Source organism: Microcaecilia unicolor, chromosome 3 (assembly GCF_901765095.1).
Source record: "Microcaecilia unicolor chromosome 3, aMicUni1.1, whole genome shotgun sequence".
Taxonomy (NCBI): Eukaryota; Metazoa; Chordata; class Amphibia; order Gymnophiona; family Siphonopidae; genus Microcaecilia; species Microcaecilia unicolor.
Window position 1 is genome coordinate 201,271,610 of NC_044033.1, and position 20,726 is coordinate 201,292,335.

At 45.2% G+C, this 20,726-nt stretch overlaps 1 protein-coding gene across 1 annotated transcript in view; it reads left to right on the plus strand.

The window, feature by feature from the left end:
* The window catches only part of ADGRL1 (adhesion G protein-coupled receptor L1), an 87,473-nt gene that overhangs the window by 56,635 nt on the left and 10,112 nt on the right, over positions 1-20,726 (plus strand). Inside the window, exons 8-17 of the mRNA XM_030194713.1 lie at positions 3,420-3,605; positions 4,352-4,390; positions 7,218-7,401; positions 8,291-8,413; positions 9,374-9,579; positions 10,554-10,724; positions 17,005-17,214; positions 17,649-17,869; positions 18,238-18,304; positions 19,609-19,700. Coding sequence (XP_030050573.1) covers positions 3,420-3,605; positions 4,352-4,390; positions 7,218-7,401; positions 8,291-8,413; positions 9,374-9,579; positions 10,554-10,724; positions 17,005-17,214; positions 17,649-17,869; positions 18,238-18,304; positions 19,609-19,700 — 1,499 coding nt within the window. The remainder of the gene's footprint in view (positions 1-3,419; positions 3,606-4,351; positions 4,391-7,217; positions 7,402-8,290; positions 8,414-9,373; positions 9,580-10,553; positions 10,725-17,004; positions 17,215-17,648; positions 17,870-18,237; positions 18,305-19,608; positions 19,701-20,726) is intronic.

Sequence of the window (20,726 nt, forward strand, 5' to 3'; positions counted from 1 at the left end):
CTTAGTTGAGATCGGGAGGTGGGGCTGGTGGTTGGGAGGCGGGGATAGTGCTGGGCAGACTTATACGGTCTGTGCCAGAGCCGGTGGTGGGAGGCAGGACTGGTGGTTGGGAGGCAGGGATAGTGCTGGGCAGACTTATACGGTCTGTGCCAGAGACGGTGGTTGGGAGGCGGGGCTGGTGGTTGGGAGGCGGGGATAGTGCTGGGCAGACTTATACGGTCTGTGCCCTGAAGAGCACAGGTACAAATCAAAGTAGGGTATACGCAAAAAGTAGCACATATGAGTTATCTTGTTGGGCAGACTAGATGGACCGTGCAGGTCTTTTTCTGCCATCATCTACTATGTTACTATGGAGCCATGTTGGGGTGCTGGTTGTGCCTCAGGAGCCTAAGGGTTCGTTAAAAAATACAATGTACATTAAAATATGCATGGAGCAAAATATAGTAATAAAAATATCCAATTGAACATATCGCAATAAAAATATCCAATTAAATCCTGCGTATGACTATTTCAGCTCTCTCATGGCTTTGGAAGAGTCATTTTCCTGCACTACTCCTTTGACTGTTCCCTGCTATGTCCATAGTGTTTTCTGTTCCTCCATCTTGGTGGCTGACCTTCACGCTCAAAATTTGGTGCAAAAAAAAAAATCAGCACTGAACAGTGTTTTATAAAGGGCATTCTGGGATTGGCACCCTTTATAGAATAGTTTTTAACGCTGGGATCTGTGCTCAACTTTGGGTGTAAATCCCAGCATGCAAGTTGGGCGCAGATGCACATCATATTATAACATTTTAAAGGAACACCTCTGACCTACCCATACCCCTTCTGTGGCCACACCTCCTTTGCAGATCCATGTTGAAATACTTAGACACTATTCTATAATGGGCGCATAAGTGTATTCTTGCACAGATCTACCATTTCTGCTCTGTTTTGGTGCCTTGCAGCTGTTAGAATGCTTTTCTGCACCAAACATTTAGTGCAGAAGTAGCACCCAGCATTTGGCGCCATATATAGAATTCTCCCAAGATTCTAGAATCCCAAAGACGGCAAGATTCCAGAATCCCAAAGAGCAGCAAGATTCTAGAAACCCAAAGAGCAGCACGATTCCAAGATCCCAAAGAGCGGCAAGATTCCAGGAACCCAAAGAGTGGAAAGATTCCAGAATCCAAAAGAGCAGTAAGATTCTAGAATCCCAAAGAGTACCGAGATTCTAGAAACCCAAAGAGCAGCAAGAATCTAGAATACCAAAGAGCAGCAAGATTCCATGCAGCTGATCTCAGGGATAAGTAGTGGCTTTCTGAGGTTTACGTGAATAACAGTCTATTGACTTGTTCTCCAGGAACTTCTCCCAAACTTTTTTCAACTCAGCTATGCTAACTTCTTTCACCACATCCTCCAACAAGTTCCATCACTGCACCATCAGATCACATAACCCACTGGTGTGGCTGATTCATCCTGTTTATCGATGGTTATTTGAATGTTCAAAGTGAAAATACAAAAGTAATTTACTGTGCAATATAATGCGATATTTATTCTTATATTCCACAGAATGCCAAAACTGGTTGGAAATAGAATTCAAAACAGATACATAAAATACCTATGCAACCTCATAATCTGGAAGAAATTTGCCAAACAAATATGTCTTCAATTTCTTACGAAAACTTATATAATGCTTCTGTGCTCTAATATCCAAGGTCAAAGAATTCCGCATCAGGGCGGCTTGATAAGATAGTTGTGCTCTAGCAAATCGACTATATTTAATACCTCTTGCTGATGGAAAATGTAAAATTGATTTGTCACCAGCATGCAACAACCTTACTCTCCCTGAAAAAGAGAAATAGTAGCTAGCATATCTCTTTGAAGTAAAAAGTGCCCAGTGCAGACTTTGAAAATTACCCCCAATCAGCCCTAATCCTATCATCTTGCATGCACATTTCAGAGCTAACCATGCAAAATTGTACATAGATTACAGAATACTGGGAGTTGTGTGCTTAGCTCACTTGTTAATTAGGTGCTAATTGGGTGGCTCATTGGAAGCAATTGGACTTAATTGATACTAATTGGCACTAATTTGCAGTAATGTTTGTAACTGCTCTTCGTCGCTATTCTAGAAACGTAGGGCCTGATATTCAGTCAGAGGCGATCAACCCAGAAATTTAATGCCACACGTCACGTTCGGGCTCTGGTATTGAATTTCTGGGTTTCTGGAGCCGGCTAACGCATGGCCAGTTAACTGCGATTTTCAGCACTTAAGTGGCTAAAGAGATAAGACTGACTTTTATGTGGTTAACCTGGCCGGTTAAGTTCTAAATATCAGCACTTAACCAGCCAAGTGCTGACTCCGCCCCAGAACACCCTCAAAATAGCCTGTTCTCAGTTTGGCGCTAACCAGTTAAGTGCCGCTGAAAATGAGCAGATGGCCCCAAACTGGCCATTTCTGACTGATTAAATCACTTTGAATATCAATCTCTGAGTGCTCAAAATCGACATTGTGTAACTGCAAGTGGGCACGCATGTGGGAGGGGCCTGGGTGGGTCAAGGGTGCGCCAAACATTTATGCGCTAAGCTTCTAGAATCATGTCGGTTACGTGCACAACTGCAATATTTAATCACAGACATTTAGCAGCCGTTAACCTGGCATAAGTGGCCGCTCCTAAATTTTGGCATGTAAATGCTGACTCACCCTAGTATTCTGTAGCGGCAATTAAGTGCTTGATTGCTAATATAAAATTTGCGCTTACACACAGCATCATGGACAAACTGTAGAGAAATTTACCCCAATGCGAGTCACTTACACACAACCATTGGCAGAACCGGGGTTTAGGACTGAGGCACAGGGAGATAATATGAGTTGACAGAGTTGTGATGACCTCAAGCCCCGTAACATCTCCAGTTCTGTTACCACAACATAATTTCTCCTCCCAAATCCATGTGTGCGTCTTTGCATGTGTATGTGTATATGCCTACTACATAGTGTCTGGAAAAAACAGGACCCCCCCCCCCCCCCCCGACATTTTCACAGATAACCCAAAAAGTTCTACTGCAGCAAAACCGTCTGCCTAAAATTCGAGACTGCTCTTTGACGCGCACTTTCTATTTTCCACAAAGGTCTTTCTCAAGACCATAGTTCCTCTCATCAGTGCATATTTACCTTTTCATGGCTTTACATTTACCATATGAAGACTCCTGAAGCAGGCTCACTGCCGAAACACGGTGCAGTTTCGAGCCAACAGCTCAGTGGCATCAAAGACTTTGTGAATGTGTCAAGATTGAAGGAGGACACTTTGAACACAAATTATGAATTTCAAAGGTCATACTAAATGTTTTGAAATAATGTAAGGGGTCCCGTTTTTTTTCTGGACATTATGTATATCAGAAATGAACTGGCTTCTTATCTCATGTTCTTCATTGGCTCTCAGATCAAGAGTGGTGAGAATGCGGCAAACATCGCCAGTGAGCTTGCTCGGCACACTCGCAACCCCATCTATGCTGGGGATGTTAGCTCCTCTGTGAAGTTGATGGAACAACTACTGGACATCCTAGATGCCCAACTGCAGACCCTACGGCCCATTGAGCGGGAGTCTGCTGGGAAGAACTACAACAAGGCAAGTCTTTGCTCCAAGGGAAAGGTATGGACAGCAACAGAGTTGTGGAAACTGGGGGATGGGCACAGAGGAAAACAGCTGGGTTCTCTAGCAGTGTAACAGAAAAGAAATTGGATGGATCTTGTGGTCTTTGACTGCCCTCCGATTCTGTCTCTATAGCTCTTCCTTCCACGTTATACCTTCTAGGGCTTTGCTCCTCCCTGGGTGAGAAATTGAGCTCATCAGAGGAAGGAAATGGGGAGGGGGGAGGTAAATTGTTTTCATGTGTACCTCATTTACTGTATTTAGTTTACTCTTGGTTATTTTAATATTGTTATGCTGTTAACAAAATTGTAAGTTTTATGTTAAACTATACCTGCTGAACACCGCCTTGGGTGAATCTCTTCATAAAGGTGGTTGTTAAATCCCAATAAATAAATAAATATGTCAGAACCAGCTCCTCCATCCTGTGTACAGGAATCAGGTGCCATCTGGTCACCCTAGAAGAGGGGCTGATCCACCATTGATGGTGGAACACCAGCTCCCCCTTCAGGAGACACAGACTGGAGCATAGGAAACTGACCGTGAAGTCGGTCCGGTATGTTCTGTGAAATTTGATCTTCAGAAGCTGAAGGTCCATGGGCTGATTTAGGAGGGTTGAGGGGTCTGGGGCACCTCCAGTGATGAGGGAGAAGAGGAGAACTGTTGGTATAGGTGACTGTAGCTCCCTTGTGTCTCATCTTCTCTCTCCTTTTTCCCATCCTTAGATGCACAAGCGAGAGAGAACCTGTAAGGACTTTGTCAAGGTAAGGAAAGAGTTGGGTGAAGGCGAGAACAGTGAATCCACTGGAACTGGTACATACATCATCCATGCCTACATCTCCATGTGTACACGGCACCGTGCAAAGAAAAACAGTCCTGATGTATACTTATTTTACAAGTTGATACTCAGCCACGGTGGTCAGCATTTTTCTTTAAGCGCCAACTACAATAGTTAAAGTAATCCGGCGATATTAACCAGTTAAACTTAAGGCAATCTTTCTGCTGTCCTAACTTCATCTAGACAGTTATCTAGACAGTTAGTAGACTAAACCATCGCTAACTGGAAATCCCTGGGTTCCACTCTCACTCCACTTCCGTACCACCCCAGAGAGGCCGTTTGTAAAGATATTCATTGAAACATCAGACCATTAATATCGGGCCATTAATTTATCACATTATTTATTTATTTAGGACATTTGCATCCCACATTGTCCCGAGCAAGATCAGGTTCAATGTGGCTGGCATAAAACATTAAACTAATTGACATCAAGTTCAGAATACATTACATTAAATATACATTCAAAGCTCGTGATAGTACAATGCAATTAATGAGAATAGCATAGTAGAACTAACAAGAATGAAAAATCTTAAGATTATCCAGTGAATTAATTATCTTCGGCATTGAGAGATAAACCTACCAAGTATGCTTTTAATAGTTTACGAAATGTAAGACAGTCATTTATATGACTTAATCGTTTGGGAAGGGAATTCCATCTTTTAGTACATTGGTAGGAGAAACCAGCATTGTGGATTTGTTTGTATCGTATCTTGTTACACTTTGGAAAGTGGAGAACTAGGAAGTCTCTAGAATTTCTAGAATTACATGTTATGTAATGCTTGTCTTAAAAATTCTGCATAACACCAGAAAACATGATATAAAATGGCATTGACAAACACTGAAACCTTCTCCCTCCCCCCCAGTTCTTCAACCTATAAGAACAGACCCTCCTATATAGGTCACCCACCGTTGAGCAAATCAATAAGTTAACAAGACATTAACGATCAATAATTGGAGTTAATTGGCAACACTTTGCATTTGTGCACACATCTGCCCTAGTCACTATTCTATAACACCTGTGCCTAACTTTTCTAGTGCATAAGTCAATAGGGGCATGGCCATGGGAGGGGCATTCCTGGAAGTTAGACTCAATGTTCTAGAGTAATGTCACTTGTGCGCCCAACTGCCGAAAATCAGGCACCAGCACTTACACCAGGTTTCAGCAGGCATAAATGCTGATGGCTAAAGCTGGGCATGAAATCCACTCCAAACAAGTATTCTATAAAGAATTCTCTGCAGGAGCACCCTCTATGGAATCCTAGTCTAGCAAAGTTCTTTCTGGCATCTAACTGTGGGCACTATTTGCTGCTATACAGACATTTATACAGTAAAGCATATCTGCAGCTGTACAAATGAATTCCTGTCAATCAAACAGGGGCTCCTTGGGGCTGCAGAGCCTCTTCCCTTCCATTCACCAGCTATTTCTATGGATTAGTTACATGCATACAATATTCTTGGTTCAGACTGTGAATTCCTCTGTTAAACTCTCCTGACCAGGGCTGGCCTAAGGGTATCAAACACTCTAGGTGAACCTTCATTCGTGTGTCTCTGCCCCCACTACCCCAGGTGCAGCTCATGGTCTTATACCACACGTCCCTGTTGCCTCATCTCCTGTTCCCTACCTCCCAACAGTCAAACATCTCCCATCTCCCCTTCCCTACTTCCCCATAGTCCAGCATCTCTCATCTCACCTTCCCTACCCCTCATAGTCCAGCATATCCCATCTCACCTTCCCTACCCACCGTAGTCCAGAATATCCCATTTCTCCTTCTCTACCCCCAATATTCCAGCATCTACCATCTCCCCTTCCCTACTTCAAACATTCCAGCATCTCACATCTTTCCTTCCCAATCCCCCAACTGTCCAGAATCTCTCAACTCCCCTTCCCTAGCCCTCCAAGAGTTCAGCATCTTGCATCTATGCTTCCCAAACCCCCAATTGTCCAGAATCTCCCATCTCCCCTCACCTACCCCCAATAGTCCAGCATTTCCCATCTCCCTTTATTTACTCTCAGAAGGGATGGAGCAGGATGCAACAGCACTTGAGCCACGGTCCTGTGTTTCAAGGCCCCGTGCCAGTGCTGAATCCTCTTCAGCTTCAACAGAGGCAGTGGCAGCAGTGGCAGGAGGAAGACAAAAGGGGGAAGATGCAATAATGCACTCCTGTCCCGCTGCCACCCCCTAACTGTGATTGCCCTAGGTGAACACTTAGTCTACTTAGTAGCAGAGTCAGCCCTGCTCCTGACCTTAGAATCTTGCCACACTCCCTGATCCCGAGCAGCCTGGCTCCTGCTGATTTAATAGACTTTGAAGTCTATTTAGGTCAGGACTGAATCATCCCTACATCACACCCATGTATATGTGTACAGATATAAGTTTAAGCAAAATCACACATTAAGAAAGTTGAAAAAGAATTTCCTAGAATTTCTCACAACACACCACTACTTTTTACTGAAGTGCGTTAAGGTTTTGCACCTAAATGTATGTTAACTGCAAAGGTTAAGGGAGAGTTAGGTGAAAAATGTTTGTGGTAACTCATGGAGAAATATTCAGCATTTTTGGGAGGGCTGCTGAGTTGTTATCGCAGAGTTCATTGGCCAAACTGGGGGTGTGGGTCTCTGCTGAAATAGCAGGGAGGGGGCCGCACGGTGGGATTGAGGTACATTGGAAGAAATGTGTAAGATGATGATTGGGAAGGATTGGGGGAATCTCTCTATTGTGGTGTCCCCTGACTGCTCCCTTGTGCCCTCCCAGGCCGTGGTGGAAACGGTGGATAACCTCCTGAGGCCAGAAGCACTGGAGTCCTGGAAGGACATGAATGCCACAGAGCAGGTGCACACAGCCACCATGCTGCTAGATATTTTGGAAGAGGGTGCCTTCCTATTGGCCGACAACGTGAAGGAGCCAGCCCGCTTCATCACTGCAAAACCTAACGTAGGTAAGTGACTAGCCACATGCCTTCAGGTACGGAGGGTTTCCCAATCAAGTCAGGACCCATAGCCCCTGTGCATTATATCCACCCATCAGCCAAAAGTACAGGCATCGTTTCAGGTGCAAATCTGACCTTTCGCCTTTAAGCAGGAACATGTTAAATCTGAATGTGATGATCCCATACTTAGGGTTAAAGGTTAAAACATCTCCTTCTCCTGCCTCTATGTTGTGAATATAGGTAAACTGGTAAGGGGGTGAGTTATGTTTGTGTTCTCCACTGTGGAAACATTGCACAGGTATACATAACTGTGAATACAACACAACAGCTGAAGGATGGATCTTCATCAGAGCTCCTTGCAACCATCATATTGATACAACTAAAGTATGAAGACAGCACAGACAGCTGAAGAGCAGATCTTCATTAGAATCCCATGCTGCCATCATAGTGATACAATTAATGCATGAATACAGCACAGACAACTAAAGAGTGGAGGAGTGGCCTAGTGGTTAGGGTGGTGGACTTTGGTCCTGGGGAACTGAGGAAGTGAGTTCGATTCCCACTTCAGGCACAGGCAGCTCCTTGTGACTCTGGGCAAGTCACTTAACCCTCCATTGCCCCATGTAAGCCGCATTGAGCCTGCCCTGAGTGGGAAAGCACGGAGTACAAATGTAACAACAAAAAAACAGAAAGAGTGAATCTTCATCAGAGCCCAATGCAGGAACTACATCTCCGTGCATGCAGTGAAAGATCATCAAGAATGGCTTAGTCTGTCTTAAAGCTAGTTAATAATCTTGTGTGGGGGGGTGCAGGGGGGAGGGATTCACTGTGTAGAGAAGGGGTAACTTCATATCCATGCTCTGCCTCAAGAGTTTCCCCTCTGTTCTGTTGCCCACAGTGCTGGAGGTGACTGTACTAAACACTGAGGGACAGGTACAGGAGCTGGTGTTCCCACAGGAAAACCTGAGCGAGAGCTCCATCCAATTATCTGCCAGCACCATCAAACAGAACAGTCGCAATGGTAAGTCTCCGAAACTGTTCCCAAGCTTTTGTGTCCTTTCATCCTGGGGTTGGCTTCTATGCCTCTATATCCCTCCTTCTTAGGGTTTCCTATGTGCTTATATGCTACTATGCTTTTGTGTCCACCTCTTTAACATTGCTTTTGACTCGTAACCACTTGTAACCACTCGCCTCCACCTACCCTCCTCTCTTCCTTCCCGTTCACATTAATTGATTTGATTTGCTTACTTTATTTATTTTTTGTCTATTAGATTGTAAGCTCTTTGAGCAGGGACTGTATTTCTTCTATGTTTGTGCAGCGCTGCGTACGCCTTGTAGCGCTATAGAAATGCTAAATAGTAGTAGTAGTAGTAGTAATGTCCTCCAGCTTAGGGTTGGCTTTTTGCTTCTATACCTCTATGTTCCTCCTTCTTAGGGTTGGCTATGAGTTTCTGTGCTTCTGGGTCGGTCCATCTTGGGATTGGCTTTGTGCTCCCATCCATCTGTGTCCCTCCATCTTTAGGTTGGCTTTGTGGACACAAAACTCTGGGTTGGCTTTGTGCTCCGAAATCTCTGTATCTCTCCATCTTGGGGCTCATACAGAGGATGTATTTTAAAAGAGATTTAGCTTCTTAAACACTGAATTAGGTGGCTAGATCTTCTATATAAAAATTGCCACTGTTTAAATGTTCCGAGTGGGGGAGACAACTCCATGCATATTTTGAATATTTCAGTAGTATGCGTCTATGTTCCCCCTCTTCACTCCAACAGCAGATATAGTAAATGCAAACTGCACATACATTTTAACAAATTTACAGAGATATAAAAATACTCATGTACTTGATGAAAATTACACCCCCCCCCCCCCCCACAGAATGTTTTTGTCCCTCCATTTTGGTGTTAGCTTCATGCTCACAGATCTACATAGCCATCCATACTAGGATTGTCACACTGCTCATGGTCTCCTCACTCTCTTCCACAGGTGTAGTGAAGGTGGTCTTTATTCTTTATAACAATCTGGGTCTCTTCCTGTCCACTGAGAATGCTACGGTGAAGAGTGGTGGGGAATCTGGCTCCCCCAGCCCAGCTCTCGTGGTCAACTCCCAGGTCATTGCAGCCTCCATCAACAAAGAGTCCAGCCGTGTCTTTCTCATGGACCCTGTCATCTTCACCCTCCCTCACCTAGAGGTAAGATTGGGTCAACTCTAGTTAACTAAGAGGTAAGATTGGGTCAACTCTAGTTAACTAAGAGATAAGATTGGGTCAACTCTAGTTAACTAATCTTCTTAGGGATAATAACACCCCTTTTCTGAGTTTGGAAGGGGAATGACAGGATGCTAGGTACACCTTATTTACTTATAATGAATGCTTAGAAGCTGGAGATTCCCTTGAGGAACCAAAAGGCCTTTATTGCAACCAACCTTATTGCAAACAATGTGTGTGTCAGGAGTCATTCACGTTTACTCTCTACAGAGTAGATGTGAATGACTCATGACTCAGGCGTTGTTTGCCAAAACACGTCCGTTTCAGGTCCTTTTGATGTGTGCTATAGATGCTGGTTGTAATAAAGGCCTTATGGTTCCTCAAGTGTGTCTTCCCACTCTATTGACTTGCTTTCTTTCAGTCTTCTTCATGAGGACCTTATCCTTTTCTGTTGCACCGCCTTAGAAGCTAGCGATATCCCACTCCATCTCCACTCACTCCAACATGGTGTATGGGAGTACCTTGCTGCTAGGGGCCCTGGATTTCATACATAGAAAATTCTCCACCTTCTAGAACCACCAGATCATGCACAGCAAATCACTGACAGATCTGGGGATTAGAACTGATGCATTGGGATAAAGCAACTGGTGATAAGGTCACATCAGGGATTCGAATGAAAGCACAGGAAGATAATATGACTCTTCCTGAGATCACACACACACACAGTGGCAGAGCTGGGGATTAGAACAGAGGCACAAGGAGATAGTGTTCACCCACAGAGAGTCAGTGACAGAGTCGGGGATTAGAACTGGGCCACAGGGAGATAAAATGACTCACCCCCCGGGGTCACACACAAAGAGAGCCTTAATGTCATAGGCAGAAGGTTGGTGGAAAAGGTGGGATCTGAACTTACCTCTCATCTCTTCATGTCTTCTTCTCTTCCCCCCTTTTCCCTCCAGACCAAGAACCACTTCAATGCAAACTGTTCCTTTTGGAATTACTCAGAGCGGACCATGATGGGCTACTGGTCAACCCAGGGCTGCCGACTCTTGGACACCAATAAGACCCACACGACCTGCTCCTGTAGTCACCTGACGAACTTTGCGCTGCTAATGACTCACCGAGAGATGGTGAGTAAAACCCCTTGGGAGACAGGATCTTGCTTCTGATTGGCCTCTGGGGCTTTATACAGGGACAGTTGGCACAAGGTGGGGGAGGGGGCACTTTTATAGCAGTTTACCTTCCATAAAGTCTCGTAGAAGAAGGTATAATAACTTTTCAAAGTGAATCAGAGGAACTGCTGCTAACCACAAAATGTTGTGTCACGTATTGATGAGATTACTGGGTGCACCCCAGGGAATTACGCACCAAATATTTTAAAATTATGTGCCAAAAATTTCAAAATTAGGTATAATTCCCTTGGGTATAGATAATAGTAATGGTGTGAAGCAGGGGTGCCACTATTCCTGGGACAAGTGTGCTGAGTTTTTTGCCTCACTCAACCCCTGAAAAAAAGCCACAATGGCCCCTTTGCATCTCCCCACCCTTGACCCTCCCAAAAAAGCCATGGTGGTTCAGTGGCTCCCTTACGCCTTCCATACCTCCTCTCCTGCCCCCTCCTCCTCCCCCACAAAAACATTAGTGGTCCAAGTAGCCCTTTGCACTGCCTCCTGATCCCCCCTCCCAAATTCCTTTCTGGACCTCCCCTGGACTTCCTGCCCCCACCCACTCACATCTTCATTCCTGCCTCTAACACCACTGCCTTTCAAAATGGTGGCACCTGATTCTATAGTGGTGCATTCCAATGCACACTAGGAGCCAGGCACCATAGCCGCCAAGAGGGGGACAGGGGGGACAAAATTCCCCTGGCCCGGGCCTCCAAGGGGGGCCCAGCACCACAGTCCCACCCGCCCTCCGTCGTCGACCGTCTGCCACTGGGCCGGGCCCCCTGCATTGAAATCACAGCGCCTCTCACCTGCGTGTGAAAGCGCTGCAGACAGCAACAGATCGCCTCTCTTCGGGCCTCCTTCCCTCCCTGTCCCGCCCTCACGGAAGTTACATCAGATGAGGGCGGGACACGGAGGGAAGGAGGCCCGAAGGGAGGCAATCTGCTGCTGCCTGCAGCGCTTTCACACAGAGGTGAGAGGCTCTGTGATTTCAATGCAGGGGGCCCGGTGGCGGGGGGAGGGGGGAGCGGCGACGACCTCAGGGGGGGTGGAGGGGGGAGCGGTGGCGGGGGCGGGACCCTGGGGACGGCCTTGCCCCGGGCCCGGCCCAGTCTCTCAGCGGCCCTGCCAGGCACCACCATTTTGAAAGATGGCAGTAGTAAAAAAGGATATCACCTGGACCCCTTCAAGGACAGGTATAATTCAGGTCCACTGTAGGTGGGGGAGGGGGCTTCTGCCATTATTGGAGGCTCTCTAGGCAGTGCTGGTGTTAAACATGCTGGGTTCTATGAGAGAAATTTGGAAGGGGCCCCAAAGCACATCTAATGAGCTGTGTCTCTAAGAAGGTTTGGGGACACCTTTGGCATGGGATTCCAGAGCAACTGCCCTGTTTCCATCCCCCTAATGCTGACCCTGCTCCCTAGTCCAGGATCTCCAAGCCAGAAATATCCTTATGCAGAAGCCCCGAGGGGGGGAGGTTAGGGAGGTGTCCAGTGGGAGGGTCCAGTGGGAAGTCTGGGGGTCCCTTGGACCACCAGGAAACTTTTCTGGGGTATATTATGCAGAATCACACTATTATGCATGCTCTCATTAATTATATGGAAAATTATGCCCATGCATAATCGCATAATTAACTGGGTGTAACAGGTTAACCCAGTGACCAGAAGGAATGCACGATGTGGCCGACTGTGCAGTATTGCTGGGATCTGAAGTTCTGTAATCTCCATGGCGTGGCGCCATTCGGGGATGATCCTCTGAGGAGGATACCAACAAATAGGCACCAAGGACACACACACAGATCAATGGCAAAATCCTGTCTACACGCTATTCCATATGATGGCGAGGAATTTGAAGATGATCAAACATGATGGGCAGAACGTGGGTGGGATGTCCAGTTAACCACAAAAATTATAGAATACTATCATTTATGGGCAGCTTGTGGCATTCTAAGCAAGAGAATTCATCACAGCTCTGTGGCTCGTGGAAGCAGTTGAAAATAAATGGCCCTGTCTAGGATTAGTCACAATCCAAAGGGACAGAAACCCCCTTGGGAAGGGGGTTTTTATTCACTGCCACATGCTTTTGTGATACATTGAGGCAGAAGGGATAGAAATGCCTGGGGATGGTCTTTATACCTTCCAGTGTGTGATACAGTGAGACACAAGGGAGAGAAATGCCAGGGGATGATCGTTGTTCCTCACAATGTGTGATACAGTGAGGTAGATAGAAGAAAGAGAAAAACACCTTAGGATGAACTTTTTTGCCTGCACTGTGTGATACTCCACAGTCATTTCGGATGCAGGGGCTGAGGGCTGAGTTTCTGACAGGGGGAGGCAGTTTTGGGGCTGTGAGAGGAGCTCTTATTAGGGGTGTCCATTCTCTGCTTACTTCTGAGGTTTCAGTTTCTGTCCAATTCAGGACTCAGCAGGGCAGACAGTCAATGAGCAGATTTAAAGCTCTCTGCTAAAAGACAAAATAATTACTGACCTTGCTAATTGCAGCCCCTTGCCCTGCATGGTCTGTGGAGTCCCATGACTCTGCTGAGTGTGTGCAGTGCTAAAGGAGACCTGTCGTCATCCTTGCAGAGTGCAAAACACTAGAAGAAACCTTACAGGTCATTTGCTAGCAGTGGGCAGTGTTAAAGGAGACCTGACTTGTTCTCTGCAGTGTAAAATACTAAAGGAGAATGGTCAGGTCATCTGCTATCAGTGGGCAGAGCCCATGGAAACCTGCCTGCTTTTCCTATCCTGGTTAACCAACAGTAGATTAAGTGTGTGTGTGTGTGTGTGTTCATGTATGTGTGTATGTGTGTGTGTGTGTGCGTGTGTTCATGTATGTGTGTGTGTGTTCATGTATGTGTGTATATGCATGTTCATGTGTGTGCATATGCATGTTTGTATGTGTGTGTTCATGTATGTGTGTATATGCATGTTTATGTGTGTGCATATGCATGTTCATATGTGTGTGTTCATGTGTTTGTGCATGAATTTGTGTGCACAAATGTATGTGTGTATTTTTGTATGTATGTGTTTGCATGTGTGTGTATATTTATACGTTCATGTGTGTTTGTATGTGAGTATGTATGTGTATGTGTGCATTTTTGTGTGTATATATATATGTATATTTGTGTGTGTATATGTGTGCATTTGTGTATGTGAATATTTGTGTGTGTGTATATGTGCCTGTATGTTTGAGTATGTTTGTATATATTTGTGTGTGTGTGTGCATGTATATTTGTATGTATATATGTGTATGCGTGTGTATGCGTGTGTTTAGTTTATTAACTTATATTCAGTCTATACCTAAGTGGAGTACAATAAGCATTCATAATCAATAAAATACATAATCAAAACCAATCAAAGCAAACATTAAAATACAGATCCAATAATTCCTTCTGCCTCATTTTCCTCCAATTTCTCTCATTTCTCACTACAACAGTAACCCAAACCCACACCCACGGCTTTAAATTTATATTATATGATAAGCTCGAACAAGCAGATGGTACTTTAAAAGTTTCTTGAACTGTATAATATCTGTAGTCATTTTAATACACATCAGCAATGAGTTCCACATCATTGGACCTGCCGCAGAAAAAACACTCATGAGTTTTCTCAAGCCGTATCTTCTGCAACTCTGGTATAAATGAAAAGATCCCTCTGATCCGAGTAGCCGATTCAGCATATAAACATTCAGAACAGAGGACAGATAAAAAGTAGTAGGATTTTCTAATGCCTTGTGTATTAATTATAAGACCTTAAACAAATCTGCTCCTCAGCTGGAAGTCAATGAAAGTTACGCAAAATAGGTGTGTCACGGTTGTGCCCAGGTCCCTGGCTTGCAGTCACCTCGGTCCCCAGGGTTTAGACCTGGGGAATGCTGCAAATTGATGGTTTACCGGTTCCCGTGTTCCAGAAGGTATGCTGGTTTGGTCCGGATCTTCCAGCTCTCCAGATTGTTTTGGGAGTTTTTTGGAACCAAGCAGCAACCATACCTGGTGAACTCCCTTGTGACCTGCCTTTATTAACCACCTGGTAAGGTTCCTAGTTGCCTTGCAACAGTGTTCTTCAGAGGTGTTCCTTTGGTGTGAGTTGTTGCAGTGCCTTTGTGCTTTTACTCTTTGGTGACTTTGTCTCTGCTTGGCTACTGGACTTTTCTTCTGCTTGCCACCTGCCTAGACCCAGATTGTTACTGGACTATTCTCCTGCTTGCCGCCTGCCTAGACCCGGATTGTTACTGGACTATTCTTCTGCTTGCCACCTGCCTGACCCGGCTTATTTCTGGACTATTCGTTTGCCTGCTGTATCCCTGGAACCCAGCGTGTTTCTAGTGTTTCTTGCTGTCTGTCTGCCTGCTGCTGTGTCCTGCAGTCCGGCCTTCCTGTCCTGTCCGGTAAGTCCTGCCGGCTGCCTGCAGCCCGGAGCTTAACTCTGGGTGAAGGGTAGCTAAGTGTAGGTGAAGCCTCGCCCCGATCCACTGTGTTCCAGTTCCGGTCTGCCTTGTCTGGTGTTTGGATGATTCTCCTGCCGCTGCCGCTCCTCGGCAGTGGTCCAAGGGCTCACAAACCTAGTTACCTGCTGTGTATACGTGACAAGGTGTAACATGCTTAAAATGTGAACAACCTGTGACCAAGTGGGCTGCAACATTCTGAACCATCTGCAACACACATGTATTTTTGAGGTAGACAACCCTAAATACAAAGAGTTACAGTAATTGAGACCATTCAAAACAAGGCTTTGAACCATCGAACGAAAGCCTGATGCTGGTAAAGAAGATTTCCATTTACTCTGCATTCTAAGTTTAAAGAAAGAACTCTCAATCAATGTAGGTATATGGTGCTAAGATCAATGGTGAATCCAACCTAACTTGTCAGGACATGCGATTCATCTGATCTTTTAGATGAACTGTCACTGGCATCATCTCATCCGAAAACTCTTCTATCAACACCACTTCTTTTGAACATTTAGCACCAGTTTATAATCCCAAAGCCAATTGCGGCCTCGCTAAAAGCATTTTGTAAACGCTGATCCTAAATTTGTATCAAATTCATTAAAAAATTGAACATCATCCACATAGATACAGTAACGCACATTTGAACTGCACTATTTCTGAGATGATGGGCTCAAATAGATGTTGAACAACACCTGCTGATAAAGAAGAGTCCCACCGTACACCAGTTAGCAATTTCCTAAGACTGGAAAATTGATCGCCAACACAAAATTCTCGCAATCTGTCACTTAAAGATTTAAATGCAGGAGCAAGGGAGTAGCATGATCAACAAGACTCTTCCAAAGTCCAAAGGAGACGAGAAGGAAATGTAAAAAATGGGTCCTTTATTGAAGTTGACTTGACACGGCACTGTGTTTCGGCAATATTGCGTACCTCAGGAGTCTTAATGACTTTGTAGTTATGATTCAAGGTTGAATAGTAAAATCTGGCAGAGGAAGGTGGTAAAACCAGGCACGAGTCTTTAAAAAGATTAGCGATGGCACAATGATATGTGAAAATGAATAGTATACAAGAAAGGGGCCAAAGGCCTTCTCACCCCATGAATGAACTTGGCTCCTCCCAACACGTTCCGCAAGCTTGTAATCTAGTCCGTAAAACCGCATAGTTCACCGTAACAAACACTGTCGCAACATCCAACAAAACTAAAAAATAATTACAACGCTGATCCAATCCCTGTCTGCATCACATCCATAGTCGACAGCAAGGCAGGTTCAGTACTATGGTTTCGCATATAATCATACTGAAAAGAATCCAAAACATTCACTTTCTCCAAAAATTCAGTTAACTGTCATAAGATGATTTTTTCAATAAACTTTGTCAATGTAGGCAAACATGAGATTGGTCTCTAATTGTGCAGCGTGCTTCTGTGTTTCTGTATGTGTCTATTTGTGTTTGCGTGTGTTTATACATAGTCTGTTTCTGTAGGTAGTTTGGATTTTCGGTAGATCTTGTGGTTTCCCCCAGGTAGATCACATTTACATGCCACTGCATGTGATGGGAATTAAATCAGAACCAGATGTACCTGTCTGGATTGGAGAAAAAACCTTTCCTTTGCGTTGCACAGTTGTAGAATTCACATCAACATGAGACTAACCCAGTCCTTAATTTTAGCCCCATTAGAAACTGCAGACTGGAGCCTGTTGCCCTGTGGGTCAGTGAGGGAGGGTGAATTGGAAACCCTAGAGCAGGCTGGCATAGTGCTGGTTTTCTAACACTAGGTCCCTCTCTCTTCCGCCAGTACCAGGGTCGGATAAATGAACTCCTTCTATCTGTCATCACCTGGGTGGGCATTGTGATATCCTTGGTTTGTTTGGCCATCTGCATCTCCACCTTCTGCTTCCTGCGAGGTCTCCAGACAGACCGCAACACCATCCATAAGAACCTGTGTATCAACCTCTTTGTGGCTGAGCTCCTCTTCCTGGTTGGAATCGATAAAACACAGTATGAGGTGAGTAGTGGTGAAGTCAAGCAGCAGGGAAGGGAGCTCCCCATTTTGGATTTGCAGAGCACTTCCAATAGACAATTTAATAGACTTTTGATCTGACCTGCATGACAAACATCTTAAGTCCTTGGGATGGGGGTCTCTTGGCAGCTCGTGCCTCAGGGATGGGTTCAGCCAATCCTGATGTCACCCTTCCCTCCCAAATGCATGCTGGAACTCAGTCTTTCTGCTTTTCCTAGAGAAATTGGTGGACAAAATAATACCAAGACCAGTTCAGCTAGTTCCTATTGATGAACTGTAATTTGCAGGCAAACATGACCTTGATTGAACCCTTGGTCTTCCTCTCCCTCTCTCTTTCTCTCTCTCTTTCTCTCTCTGTTTCTCTCTCTCTCTCTCTCTCTCTCTCTCTCTCTCTCTCTCTCTCTCTCTGCCTTCCCCAGATCGCCTGTCCTATCTTTGCTGGCTTATTGCACTATTTCTTCCTGGCGGCCTTCTCCTGGATGTGTCTGGAGGGAGTCCACCTCTACCTGATGCTGGTGGAGGTCTTTGAAAGCGAATACTCCCGCAAGATATACTATTACCTCTGGGGCTATTTTTTCCCAGCGCTGGTGGTTGGGATTGCAGCTGCCATTGACTACCGTGGTTATGGCACAGAAAAAGCGTAAGTACGGGCTCCAGCTGGGCCACTCTGCTAGTGTTGGAGCTTCCAGGTCTCCAATATTCAACATGTACTATGTTTTCATCAGTCTGAGGCCACTATCTCTTGTGCCATGAGATCCAGTAGAAAGTCTCAGAGATCTGCATTAGATATAGTGGAGGACATTGTCTCCTGTGCTGTGAGATCCTGCAGGAACTCCCAGAGATCCCTAGAAATCTCCATAATGAAATTAAGGGTTGCCCTCTGTTTTCAATCTCCTGCTGTTTGTTCTGCTGCTGTCCCTCAAAACCACTTCCTAAAGTGATTTCTTAAACAAAGAAAGAACTGGTAACACTTCCAGTGACCCCCCCTCTTGTCCTTCCCTTTGGCAGATGCTGGCTCCGGGTGGATAACTACTTTATCTGGAGCTTCATCGGCCCAGTTTCCCTTGTCATCCTGGTAAGTGTGGGGTGAATTGGAAGATCACGGCTCATGGTGCTCGGTACTGAGAATGACCCATCTTTCTTTCAGACACACACACTGCTCAACTGATACTTGCTCTTGTATTCTAGTACAGAGATACACACACACACACCCTCACACACATAGATGGAGCTCTGTGGATACACCTCTGTCCTACATTTCACTACAGAGGGACCCCCCCACACACACACATGCACACAAACACATACAGCTCTGCTGATGCACCTCAGTCATATATTCTACTACTGAGACCTCTTCCCTCCCCCCTCCCACAGAGCTCTGCCAGTGCATCTCAGTCCTGCATTCCACTACCGAACACCCCCCACACACACTCAGCTCTGTTCATCCCCCTTGACTCTGAGTGAATTAGATTTTGTGAGGCAGTTCACAAGCCCTCCCACAATACCCCAGTGACACTTTTCCCTTCAAACCAGCCTTGAGTGGCTGGCACTGGTGTTTCTAATCTCTGCAGTCCCTTGATGATCTTGCCAGCTTGTGTCACAGAAGTCATTATCCAAGCCTGCTCCTCCAGCCTGTCTGCTGTCTTCCATCTCCCGATGAGAAATCAATGGCTGATTTAATCAGTATATCTGTTACGGAAAGTAGGACTGAAATAAGGAGCAGTCTTAGCCAGGTCGATGGAGTGCAAAGTGCTGGGAGATTCTCTCTGACTGCATCCACTGAGCGGGGAGACAGTGATTATGCACAGCGCCAGGGGCTCTCCATTCGGTGGCTTTCATTCTCTCTCCACTACCAGAAAGAAAGCTGCAAAGAAGCTAAAGAGGCAGAGTCTCCCCAGCATGGGACAGTGAGGGCTCTAGGGGTGAGAGGGAGGGCAACATCTCCTTTCCAGTGCAGGACAGTCACAGTTCTGGGGGAGAGAAGGAGGGAAATGGCCCCTTTCCAAAGTGCAGAACACTAGGACTTCTGGGGCTGAGAGGGAGGGAGGTGGTCCCTTTTCAGTGTGTGACACCTGGGGGTAAGACGGAGAGAGATAGCTCCTTCCAATGCAGGTCAGTAGCAGCTTTTGAGGTGAGAGGGAAGGATATGGCCCCTTTCCAGTGTGCGATAGCTGAAGAGGTGGGGAGAGAGAAAGAGGGAGATGGCTCCTTTCCAGTATGGGATAGTGGAAGCTCTGGGTGGTGAGAGGGAGGGAGATGGCCCCTTCCCAGAGAAGGACAGCAGGAGTTTGGTGGTGAGAAGGAAACATCAGCAGCTAAGGCTGCTCTGACAGATGAGTTGCTTCTGTGCCAGAAGTTGTACTTCCTGCCTTTTTTCAGATTAACTTGGTATTTCTGATGATCACTCTGCACAAGATGATCCGGAACACGTCGGTGCTGAAGCCGGACTCCAGCCGTCTCGATAACATCAAGTGAGTTCAAATCATTTCAACTGGCCTGAGTCCAGTCTTGCTTTTACCTGCAGAGTGTCTGTGGAACTCGTAATTCCAGTTTCTCTGATAAAAGCAGGAAACTACAAGTCCCAGCATCCTGTGCTGTATCTGTCCTGTGGTGGGGTTATGTCTCTGTGGGAGTGTGTATGTGTCTATATGCCTGTGCATATGTGTGTTTGTGTTGATGTATACAGTATGTATGTATACATTTATGTATTTATTGTATGTATTTATGTGTGGTTTTACGTGTGTGTATATGCCTCTGTGTGTCTGTATGCCTGTGTATATGTGTGTTTGTGTTGATGTATACAGTATGTATGCATTTGTATATATGTCTGTGTGCATGTATGTGTTTACATATGTGTGTGCATGTGTGTACATATGTCTGAATGTGTGTGTGTTTATATGCCTTGTATATGTGTGTTTATGTTTGTGTATGTATGCATGAGCTAATATCTAGAGTGAAGTCACAATCAAAATCTATTGTAGCAGCATTTAATTTTTGAAAGGGTGACTACAATAAAATGAGGAAAATGGTTAAAAAAGAAAATAAAAGGATCGGCTGCAAAGGTTAAAGTCTTTAAATCAGGCATGGATGTTATTTAAAAATAGCATCTTGGAAGCTCAGACCAGATGTATTCCACATATTTACAAAAGTGGAAAGAAGAGCAAATGGCAGCCAGCATCGTTAAAAGGTGAAGTGAAAGAGGTTATTAGAGCTAAAAGAACACCCTTCAAAGAACGGAAAGAGGACCTGAATGAAGAAAATAAGAAGCAATCTAAGCACTGGCAAGTTAGATGCAAGGTATTGATAAACAAAGCTAAAAGAGAATATGAAGAGAAACTTGCCACAGAGGTAAAACCTCACAGTCTGCTTTTGATGAACCTGAAAAAGTTGTTAAAGTCTGTGAGGGAATCTGTGGGACTGTTGGATCATGAAGGAGCAAAAGGGGCACTCGGAGGACACGGCCATAGTGGGGAGACTGAATGAATTCTTTGCTTCAA